This window comes from Balaenoptera musculus, chromosome 1 (genome assembly GCF_009873245.2).
Source record: "Balaenoptera musculus isolate JJ_BM4_2016_0621 chromosome 1, mBalMus1.pri.v3, whole genome shotgun sequence".
In the NCBI taxonomy this organism is placed as follows: Eukaryota; Metazoa; Chordata; class Mammalia; order Artiodactyla; family Balaenopteridae; genus Balaenoptera; species Balaenoptera musculus.
This window is the reverse complement of record NC_045785.1, coordinates 145,768,278-145,779,911: the sequence shown is the minus strand read 5'-3', so window position 1 is coordinate 145,779,911 and position 11,634 is coordinate 145,768,278. Positions and strand designations below refer to the sequence as shown.

The window sequence follows — 11,634 nt, the reverse complement described above, 5'->3', positions numbered from 1 at the left end:
AGGCCCAACACAGCCACAAAAAAAAAGATCTAACCAGTTAGAAATGGAAGGACAGTGAAACCTATAAGGAGGTTCCAGACATTTCACTTCTGCGCCTTGAGGTCGTTAGAGCTTTGGGCATCACTTTCTCTGAAGAAAGTCAAAGAGCAGGCACAACCAGAGAGAAGGGAGTCAAAGACCTGGCTCTCTGGAGCAGTGAGTCAGAAGGCCTTGAAGCTTAGCTTCTGGAGGCAGCTGCTGGGGACTGGCCACCTCCCATGGGATGACACTGTGGAGTGGCGTAATGGCAACCCACCTCTGTCCCCAGCTACTGCAGACCTCCACACCAGTGCCAAGGAGAGAGATGGGTCAGACCACAGGCAGGCGGAGATTAGCCACTGGACCTGTCCCATCAGAGCCCAGGACTCAAGGATTCAGGAGCAGAGACTTACATGGATGGGAACAGTCTCGCCACCCATGGGGATCTGGCTGCAGTGAATGGTGGCAGAAGCCTGACCCTCTCTGAGCCTCAGTTTCCTCATTCACTAGTTGAGGAGTGGACCTGTGATCCCTTTCACCTCTGCCCATCCACCAGGCTGTGACCCACCTGCGACGGTGAGACAGACCAGTCACCAGCAGAGAATGGACACCAGCCAACAGGTCCCTCATCATTACCCAGGGAGAGGGGGTGAATGGGACATCCCTAAGTTGGGGTAAGAACTCATGACTTGGCAGAAGGCAGGACAACTCTTCCCATTCCAGACAGAAGCCGAAGATGGGGAGCAGGTGGTGGTCTGCCTGCCCAGACCCTGCATCTCTGCGGGGCGGAGAAGGGCCCGCTCCAGCCGACCGGTGCAGGGGAGCAGGAGATTGTTGCTGCGGCTCCAAGCCCTGACTCTAGGCCTCGTGGTCCGTGGGCGAGGGCGGGCGGGGAGGGGTTGCTCCATCTTGAGGGAGTGTCCCGGGATGGGGCGGTCTCTTTGGCCCCGCGTCAGGGGCAGGGCGATGGGAAGGTTGCAGGACCCGGGATGACCCCGGCTTATCATGCCCCCCACCCCCCGCCCACAGGTGGCTCTGCTCCCGGGCAGGAGAGGCGGGGTCAGTCCTCTTTTTGTGCCCGGAACTCGGGCATGCTCCAGGTCCGGGGCGGCGGTGGCGCGTCCCGCTCCACGTCCTGGGAAATGGTGCGGATGTCGCTGGCGAAGGGGGTGATGCGCGCGCGGCTCCTGAAGGTGGCCAGGCTGCCGCGGGGCCGCAGGCTCCACTGCCGGGTCAGCTTGTGCGCCTCCTCCTCCTGCTTCATCCTCTCCAGGACTTCCTGCAGCACCGAGCGGAAGAGCCGGGACACCTCCTGCACCTCGGGCTCCTGCTCTGCCATCAGCTGCCGGAACCTGGGTGCGGAGGCGGGGAGAAGAAGAGGGGGCGCGGTGGAGCTATCGCCCGGGCGTGGCACGTGGCCGGTGTCTAACCCCACGGGCGTCCCTGGACACCCCCGTGGACAATTCCTGTTTCCTCCACTTCCCCACTTCTTGTGAAGTGAATCAGAAACCACCCCACCTCCCTGGTGCTCCAGCCCATCCTGAGTTCCAGCTCTTCCACTTCTGGCCTCCATGAGACTCCTTGAGACTCAGCGTCCTCGTCTGTAAACTGGGGTCATCACAGCTACCTTTTTGTGAGGTTTAATGCGCTAACATCTGTGAAGATCCTGGCACTCACCTCGGGTTATCGATGCAGTAGTAGCGACGGACGCCCACTGCTCTCTGGGACTTTTCTGGCTAACACTCTCCCACCCTTCTGCCCTCACTGGCCAGCATGATCTCTCTGAAATGTATGTCCGATTATGTCACTGCCCTGTGATATTCCTTCTAGAGCTTCCGGCCACCTCCTGGGTGAGCGTGAGCTGTTTGGCCATGCACACCAGGCTCCCTGCTACTTCCCTTGTCTGTGTTGCAGCCAGGAGTGTGGCCCCAGGTTCTCCTGGATGCCAAGCTGTTTCCTTTGCCAAAAATGTCTCTGGCTTGGAGCTCCAGAATGAAGGACAGCTAGCAAGTCCGTGTGATACCTAATTTCCTCCACCATATTAAGAGTCAGGACTTCTCAAACCCTTCAGCAGTGAGACAGGAAATGTGATGGGACAATCATCATATGAGCATCCCCAGCCCCCCTCATGTATGAGGTTTGGTTGGTTTGCCAGCTTAGATTCTCTCATCAGCACCACTCCCATGTCCATCCCCACCCCTGTCCTCAGGGTGCTTCTGGAACTAGATATATTTGGGGGGCTTCCATGGTGCAGAATAAGAAAAATGGGTTAGGGTAAGATTCCCAGCCTGGAGGAAGAAGCGGGGGGTGGTATAAGACTGCAAAACCCAAAGGAGTATGAATAGGACTGAAGAAGGAGGAGTTTTTAAGGGGAATTTTGAAGAAAAAGGTGTACAATAGATACATCTGTTGGTTAAAGAGATGGGTGAGGGAAGATTTGGGGATACTAAGGGGGACTTCAAGATGTTTTACTGTGGATCTGTATTCCTTTACTAGTGTTCGAGAAATGCAGGTAAAGAACTTTAGTTTTGAAATTACTTTTGGCTCTTGGACTCTGCTTCCTTGATTTCAACACGCATCCAACTGAGACTGAACCGTGTAGGTCACAGCTTTACTAAGGTTACACTGATATTCAGGAACATGATTGTACTCAAGCTCTAAATGTCCAGTGCCCTAGGGCTCTGAAACCTTCACACGCAAGCACGCGCACACACACACACACATCCCTTAGACAAGCTAGTGTGAAATAGGATAATTGAGAAACCAGTTTTGGAGAGCTTATACGGGGAAACCTCTCTCAGAAGGTAATATGGAAGATGAACTGGTGAAAGAGAGGGAGGCAGCCACATTACAACCCAGGATGATAACAGTCCAGGGAGGGAGAACAGAAAGCTAGAAGGCCTGGGGTTCTCGCCTATCAAAACTCACATGTTGTTTTTGTTTGGGAAACTTATATTGGTTCGGTTATTTTTTGCACTGCTGGAAGCAGGAGGGGCGGCGGGCTGGGCGCAGGCTGGGATGTGGGTGGTTTGGCAGGAGATGGGACGCCCTCTGGCGGGGCTTCGGACCTGGGGCCTGAGATTAGCTGTGAACACTTAGGGGCCCGACGCATGCAGGTCAGGGATCTGGGGGTTCTGCAGCTAGTGCCCAAACAGAACACAGACTGTACATTTACCAGTAGGTTTGTTTTTTAGACCACGGTTTCTACTGCAAATAAACCTCAGTTCTTTTCTGCAAAAAAAACCAGTAACAAAAACCTCACGTGCCTTCAGGAGCTGCCTCCCACCTCCCTCTGAGCCCCGAGCCCTGGCCTGGCCTTCCATGGCCTCTTTCAGATTCTTCCCCCTGCCTTGCTCCTTTCAACAGATACCTGGCCCATCCAGGCCCCAGGCTCCAGTCCTGGTAGCCTCAGGCCCCTGTCACTGCTGCCACCCTCCCTGGAGCCTGCAGCCCAACCGCTGGTCCCTGTCCCATTGCCAGGCGTTACCTGAGGATGGCGGGCCCACAGTAGGATGGGTGGATCTTGGCGCAGACGTCCTCTAGTTGCAGCCTCTCCCCGGGGCTGAGGTCGTAGGTGGGCCGGGGCGCGCTGGCCAGCCAGCTGTAGTCCACTCCGGTGCAGATCTTCCGGACGGCGTTGCTACGCTCCCACTGCTGCCTCTCAGCCTCTCGCATCTGCCCTTCCAGCTCCACCATGAGCGTCTCCAGCACCATCTCAGCTGGACTCCGAGACGACAGCCGTGGCGGGGCCTCGTTCCACCGGAGCCATGGGATGAGGGACATGGCCCCCCCAGGCCCTGCCGAGACAGGGCAGGAGTGTGTCTTCCTTGGGCCCCTCTGTCACTTAGGGTGGGGAGAACAAGGGGGAGGGAGGAGAGCTGAGACCCGAGTGAGAAGACCGCTCCCGCCTCACAGCTGGGTGGCCTCAAGTAAGTCATTTAACCTCTCTGAGCAGTCATTTCTAATTCTGTAAGACAAGGTACTCTTGCTGTGAGAAGCAGTTGTGAATAAACTTGGGAAGTTCCAAGCACCACATAAAAGTAAGATAATTTCATGGTTATAAAAATCCACAAAGCATCCAGATGATTGAGACTCCTGAATCCTTGCTAACTCCAAACAAAGACAGAAACAAACTGTTAAAAACAAGACAACAGGCCCAAAATGGAGTCACTGATGCTAAGCCCCACATCACTAAACCAAGACTTAATTACAGTTGCGGCTCTTCGAGAAATGGAATCTTAAACCAGTCAATCAGGAATCACCTGATCAGCACTAGTTAAGTAATCTGCCTGATAGACCTCTGCCATCCCCTGAAGGCAAGCAACAAACAACCTGCTTTTTTTTTGCCTAGTATAATGTCCTTGTTCTCACTCCCTTCTGCCTATAAAACTGTCTCATTTTGTACAGCTCCTCAGAGCTCCTTGATATAGGCTAGATTGGATGCTGCCCAATTCAAATAGATTTTTTGCTCAAATAAACTCTTAAAATTTTTTTAATATGCCTCAGTTTACCTTTTAACAATAGTGTATGGCTGGGCATAATCTTATCTCTATGATTTAAGGGGAAATACATATGCACACACACACACACACACACTCAGAACATATGCCTACATCCTGTATCAATGTAACAGGAAAACACCCTAAGTTTCTAAATGCCCCCAACCTGTTGCTGAAGGAAGCTTAGGATATTATCCTGTAAATGATACAACTTAGCCACCATTCATTCATTCATTTATTCATCATACATCAATCAGAAGCATGAATTAAGCACAGTGTACATATCTGTGGAGGAACACAAACGTGAAATCATGTCTGGGCCCTGCTGTACAGCAGACACAAGACTTGATGTGTAGAAACCATAACATCAGTGGAAAGAAATAAATGTGACTGGCGAAGCATAGAGTCAGTATTGCTGGGGTGGGGGAGGGGAAGGAGTGACTGGATGATGAAAGGGGGCCTAGAAGGCTCTGTGGATGAGAGAAGGCTGATGGATAAGTACAGGCTTCAGACACACGCACTGATGGAGATGTCCCAGGTGGAGGATCCAGCCATGGTACAAGGTGAGACGTGTGCAAGAAGCACCAGGTGTGAATGCAGGGATCCTAACTCATCATAGTATTCCCACAGGGTCTTGCTCAGTACAGGTTTGGTGAATGACTGATTGACTAGATGAATGAATGAGTGAATGAATGAATGGATGGATGGATGAACAGGTGAGCGAGTGAATGGACTGCCATCTCAGGTATGCCCTGCTGCCTGCCGGAGGTGGGTTTGTGCCTCTGACAACAGTGAAGGCAAGCTCCATTCCTGGGCTAAAAGCTGAAGTGGGTCTTTGAGGTGGTCCAACTCCCCCTCTTATACCCTTCCCCGCTTCAAGGAGCTCCCCCTTCCATGAACCAATGGTCCTCTTCCTGCCTAGACCCTCCAGTTGCAGAGAAAAGAGATTCAATGAACTCAGTCTCAACAACATGGCCATGAGGCATGTGTCACCTCCTGGGGACATATGTATTTTTAGGCAGCTCTCCCACCACCCTGCACCCATGATGCTTAGCCCAGAGAAATGAATTGTTAATGCTGGAGAATCAGACACAAATGGGAAAATTATTATGAGGTAGCAGTAGCCTTCTGGAATGGCACAAATCAAGCTTCCGACTTACACATGGAGACTTGAAAACAACCAGTTTCCTTAGCAACCATGGTACTTAGAAAATCTAATAAGGTTCATCCTCCACTTAGTCTGAGCACATCACCAATGGAGGCCTCAGATTATACCCCGACTCCTTTCTGTGAGGTTGGGAGGGAAGGACAGACCATAAAACCCTGCTATCGGGGTCAGAGGCAATTAGGACCTTTTCTTCTCAGCCTTCACTGCTTCATGTGTCCAGAATAATGTATTTGGGCAATAGTGTGGGGAAGGGGTTGGGAGACGGAGGTGGGCTCTGTCTCGTTCTGAGAGCCGTGAGCCCCAGGAACCTCTGCTTAAGGCCAAGGGATCCGATCAATCAGGCAGAGAGATGTTGTAACTGAATATGTTGTTTTTCCCAGACCGTTTGTGTTTTTAAAAGAACACAGGTCAGGTGGATGCTTGACACCAAAAGAGTGAATGGTGTCGTTTCAGGTGTTCATTCAGCTCCACTGACGGCATCTCAAAATATGGCTCGTGGTCTCAGCAGGGGCTCCTGACTATGCTGGGCCATTTCATAGCTCCATGCCTTGGTCAGTGCCCCTCCTTAGCCTAGACATTTAGTTTTAGGGTCACTCCCCTCTGAAGCCTTTTCTGATACTCCCACCTCACAGGTAGATGTGACTACTCCCTACCTTGCACCCTGATTTAGCTCGGCACAGACATTTTTCATAGCACCAGGAATACTTTATGGAGTGTGGCTATCTCCCCACCCTGACACTGTGTGTCCTATGTAAGCAGGGACTGTGCTTCATTCACCCTTCCATCCCTGGTGCTGGGTACATAGGGCAGTAGGTTCTTAATAGATGCCAAATGAATGAGCGAATGAATGCATGATCAAGAGCAAGCCCCATGGCTCTGACCTACCCCAAATAAGAGAGCATTTGTCAGGGGTCAAGGGAAAGACAATCTCTCCTCTGGCCCTCACGGCTCCACATTCTCCCCAACACCTGGAGATTCCACCAAGATCTTGTGAATACCTGATGGGGGTCTTGGACAGCCCTGTGACTTAGCTATGGGGTCAACAGGGGAAGGGCTGTGTGTGCACCTGTAACGGAGTTGAGTTTCTATTCTATCCTTAGGGTGGCCTTTAGAGGGGTAATAATTTTAAACTGTTCTGAAAATCTTACCTGAAAATGAGAGTCGTGGGGCCATTGGGCACTTGGGATCCCTCTGCCAGAATGGTTCCCACCTCTCCGCACCCTGCGATGCCTCCAAGAGGGGCCTGACCCTCATTCCCAGGAAGACTTCTCTGGTTGACTTTCCTCCAGCCCTACATCCCAATATGCCCCCACTACCACCTGCACCTGAACACTGGGCACCCAACCCTTGAACTTCACCAGCCTGGAAGATGGTTGAGCGAGGAAGAGACTGACAAGGCATGAGGCAGAAGGATGCGACGCTCTTGAATGAGCTCTTAATATGTCCTGCCAGATACACCCTCTGAGCACCCTCAGCTACCTGCCACAACCCCACAAGCTGGTTAGCGCATGAGCCAGCCCATCTGCGGCTTTAACTCCTCTGACCGCTCCTTCCAGTGGAGATGCCGTCTCCCTGGTTTCCATTAGATCACACTCCTTGGTCTACCGGCCGCCTTGATTCACTTCCTGGAGCCACCGTCTCAGAACTCGCGTGGGTGCCCTACCCCGGCCTTCCTTGAGTTGTGGCTGTTCGCTGGGGCTCTGTCAGAGGTGGTCTCCTCCTTTTAATGACCCTCATCCTTTCACATGCTTCCGATTACTACCTGAATATTGAGAGTTCCCAAATCAAAATCCATAACCCAGTTGTCCTCCGAGCTCCAGGTCAGGGTCTCCACATGCCTCCTGGTCACCTCCCCTTGTAGGTTCCACTTGCATTTCAACTCAAGCTCCCCATCTCCCTCCCCATTGGCTGCTGCTTCTCCCAGGTTGCCAGCTTGGTGGGGGGCATAGCTTAGTTGCCCAAACTGATGCACCATCCCTGTCATGTCCCTTTGCCTCATCTGTCAAATCCTGTATCCAATTCCTATTGATTCTCCCAAATCTGTTCACTCTTTCTCCCTTCATTAATTCAAGCCTTGACCATCTGCCAGATATATTACAGCTGCCTCCTAACTGGAAACCCAGGGCTGATCCTCCCAATCCAATCTCCACTCTATTTTCTTTTCACTATGGTAAAAAAAAAAAAAAAAAACCATAAAATTTACCATCAGAAGCATTTTTAACTGCGCAGTACAGTAGTGTTAACAATGTGTTGTTGTTGTGCAGTAGAACTCTGGAACTTTGTCACCTTGCAAAACTGAAATCCTATACCCATTAAACAGCAATTTCCACTCTATTTTCTGCAGTGTGATCTTTCTAAATCATAAAACTGATCATGTCACTATTTTGTTTTCATTTGATACCATAACACAGTGCATGGGATCTGTGAGCTCTATAAGGGCCTGTCTGCCCCCTACCCCCCAAAAGTGTCATTGGCTTCAAAATATAAATAGAAATCTACAAACTTGAAATTAATAAATTAATAGTAATTCCAAATCCGAGTTATAAAACTTCTTTCAACTTTTTTATTAAAAAATAACTGTAGGACTTCCCTGGTGGTGCAGTGGTTGAGAATCTGCCTGCTAATGCAGGGGACACGGGTTCAAGCCCTGGTCTGGGAGAATCCCACATGCCGCGGAACAGCTGGGCCCGTGAGCCACAACTACTGAGCCTGCGTGTCTGGAGCCTGTGCTCCACATCAAGAGAGGCTGTGACAGTGAGAGGCCCGCGCACTGCGATGAAGAGTGGCCCCCGCTTGCCACAACTAGAGAAAGCCCTCGCACAGAAACGAAGACCCAACACAGCCAAAAATAAATAAATAAATAAATAATTTTTTAAAAAACTGTAATGTGGGTTCATTTGATGATGTCTGATGCAATGTGGAGCGAGGCCTTCAATAGTAAAGGCGTCTAGGGCCTGTGAACATCTTCACGTCATCCTATATTTAAGCCCTGGGATGCTTAAAGGCTTTCAATGATTCCCAATTATCCTAAGGATTAGACTCAGACCCCTTAAGTGGCTTCAAGCCCCTTTATCATGTGGCTGCTGTTTACGTCTTCAGCTTCACCTCTCACCAAACTTCCTCTCCCCCAGTCCTCCCCCAACACGCTCTCCCACCCCACTCTCCACTCCCCTAATGCACCCGGCTCTCTCTTGCTTTCAGGCCTTTGCACATCCCTAGAACACTTTCGGTCTCCTCAATTACTGAATAAATCCTAGCTCAGCTCTTAGCTCCTACTCTGCTTCCTTTAGGAGACTTCCCAATCCTCCCTGACCAGGCTCCCAGGTTGCTCTGTGCTCACCCCATCATGGCACAGTCACAGTGAACCATGATTGCCTGTGTGTCCATCTCCCTCTCCAGCCAGAGCAAGGAACCAGGTCTTGAGTAGCATCCTACCCAGGCCCCAGTACCAGGCACAGGGTCTGGCCTATAGCAAGTGCTCAATGGACATCCATAAATAAATGGAGTGATACTTATTTTCTAACTTGTTTGGATGAATACCAGAGTGATGGATAATGTTGCCATGTGGTGCTTTAGTCCTTGCTCTGTGTGTGTGTGTGTGTGTGTGTGTGTGTGTGTGTGTGTGTGTGTGTGTGTGTGTGTGTGTGTGTGTGTGCAGCTGGGCCAGAAATCTACCTAGGCAATCCCTTCCCATTCCAAAATTTCTCCCCCTTTCTAAGCCCATTTTGAGGGATTCATCTTTGGGTCAAGTGCTGCCCTCCTTAAGGACCTGTATTTCTTTTTAGTCTGGAATTGCATTTAAGCTGAAAGGAGGCAGCAAGAGAATGGTTTGGTGTTGGAGGGTCTTCCTGCAGCTGGGAGAAATATAGAAGAAAGAGGAAGTGGGAGGCCTGAAGACAACTTTTGTCTCTAGGAAACCTGGCGTCCTAACATCCACTCCAGGCCTGGCGGGGGGCACTGGGCTTGAGTAGCAGGCCCACGGCTCACATGTTCAAGGGACCTGGAGCAGTGCTGTAGATGGAGGCTCACCTACCGTATATTTAAATATTCGTAAGTTACAAATTAAGCTAACAAACTATTCAGTAAAATACCCTCTGCTTCCTTCCTTGTTAAATACACCTTTGTAACAACTGGGAGGGTCTGATTCAAGCTGAGAATTCTTGGGTGCCAAAGGGTTCTTCGCTGGTACATGGAGGTGTGGGTTGAGCCAGCTGCTGGCCCTCAGCCTGTCCCCTCTCTCTAGTCACCCCATGAGGGGCCTTGCAAATATGCAGAGGGTGCCCCAGCTTCACGTCCAGGGCCCACCCACACCCCTACCAACGGTGTCTCTTTTGCCCCCTCAGACCTAGCGTTGCTCCCACGGTGACGTCATCCACCCTCAGGAGACTGGGCCCAGGGAGGTGGCCTGCTCTGGCTCTGGAAGTGGGCAGGCGACTGTCTGGGCAAGGAGTCCTGGATCTCAGTACCTAAGACCTGACCTGGAGGAGAAGTGACCTCAGGGTGGGCACATCTCTGTAATACCCCAGACTCCTCATCCCTGCAGGTGGGGGAAGCCAGAGCGCAGCCGGGGGTGGGGGGCGGCCTCTTCCCAGGTGGAAGGCTGTGCTCCTCACCCGAGCCGGCCTCTGAGATGGGTGCCCAGCCCACGACAGATGGCAGAGCCTGGGGCAGTGATCCCACCTGAATCCTGGGCTCTGTAGGCTCTGAGCTTCTCTGGCCCAGGGAGGTGGGCTCTCACAGGGGCCGGAGGGGGGTGTGGTATTTGAAATGTCTCCTTCCCCTAATCCCTGCCTCCCAGCCCGGGCTGGAGGCTTTGACAGAGACAAGGTTTCTGCCCGAGCTATTTCTGTCTCTGGTGCCAGCTGTTCTCACGGAGGCTCTTCAGCAGGTCTGATTAAGTTCTTAAGGGCCAAGGAGGGTGGGAGAGATGAAGGGAGGGAGAGAAAGAGGGAGGGAGAGATGGAGGGAGGGAGAGAAGGAGGGAGGGACACAGGGACAGAGAGGCAGGTGGGCCAGATGATGCCAGAGGTGGTTGGCTTATCCCAGGGCTTCCTCAGGACCTAAGTGAGGCCGTGTGAGTCTGTGTTGGGAAGCACCTGATGGCGAGGTGTGGTCTGATTAAGACTCAAGACGCCCAGAAGGCTCATCAAAACTGCTGTTGGGTGGTCTCCTCTGGGTGCTTTGCACCGTTGGATTCTGCCTTTCCCTTGCGTTGGATTAACCCTTGTGGCAGAGCCAAACTCCTCAGTTTAGCTAAGGCCCCTCACTCCTGCTCACCTCCTGGCCATGGTGACTCCAGGACCTTCCCATTCAGGCAACAGCACCTACAATCTGCCTCCAATACCTGAACATTGATTGAATCCTTATTTTTTAAAAATTAGGACATTTAGGGAAATATGAATATGAGCTGTATGTTAGGGAATGAGTGTTGATTTTCTTGGGTATAAAAATGGTATTATGGTGATAGGGGAATCTTGACAAATAGCCCAATCTTGGGATGCGATGCTGACGTCTTCCTGGCTAAAGTGTCACGATGTCTTCAAAGTCTTACATCTGAATCATTCAGAAAATGTTGCGTGTATGTGCATACACATGCATCTAGATGGGGCAAAAATGGCAAAATATTAACAATCATTTTGTCCGGGGGTATTTATGGCTGTTTATTGCACTATTCTTCCAACTTTATTGCATGTTTGAGCAATTCGTAATTTAAAAGTCGGAAAAAAGCTAGCTCAGAACTCATTTTCTGCAGGAAGACTTCGCGATTCATTCTATCTGGTAGGCTTGACTTGCCCCTCAGCACCTCTGCACATGGTTTATGTTGTACCCGTGGGTAGTGCTGTGGCATTTCTCCACAGGTGGGTTTGGTGTTGAGGTAGCAAACAGTGGCGTGGGCTGGGTGGGTCTGGGGTGGGGAGGCTGAAGCCCAGGCCTGAGTTCTGACCCATT

General features: G+C 51.3%; 1 protein-coding gene across 1 annotated transcript; it reads right to left on the bottom strand.

The window, feature by feature from the left end:
• Positions 1 to 579: 579 nt before the first annotated feature.
• RD3 (retinal degeneration 3, GUCY2D regulator) lies at positions 580 to 3,922 on the bottom strand. The gene is made up of 2 exons (XM_036822939.1): positions 3,506 to 3,922; positions 580 to 1,370 (listed from the first exon to the last, which is right to left on the bottom strand). The coding sequence occupies exons 1-2, from the start codon at positions 3,799 to 3,801 to the stop codon at positions 1,079 to 1,081; spliced, it is 588 nt and encodes a 195-aa protein (XP_036678834.1). The 5' UTR covers positions 3,802 to 3,922; the 3' UTR covers positions 580 to 1,078.
• Between the last annotated feature and the right edge of the window lie 7,712 nt (positions 3,923 to 11,634).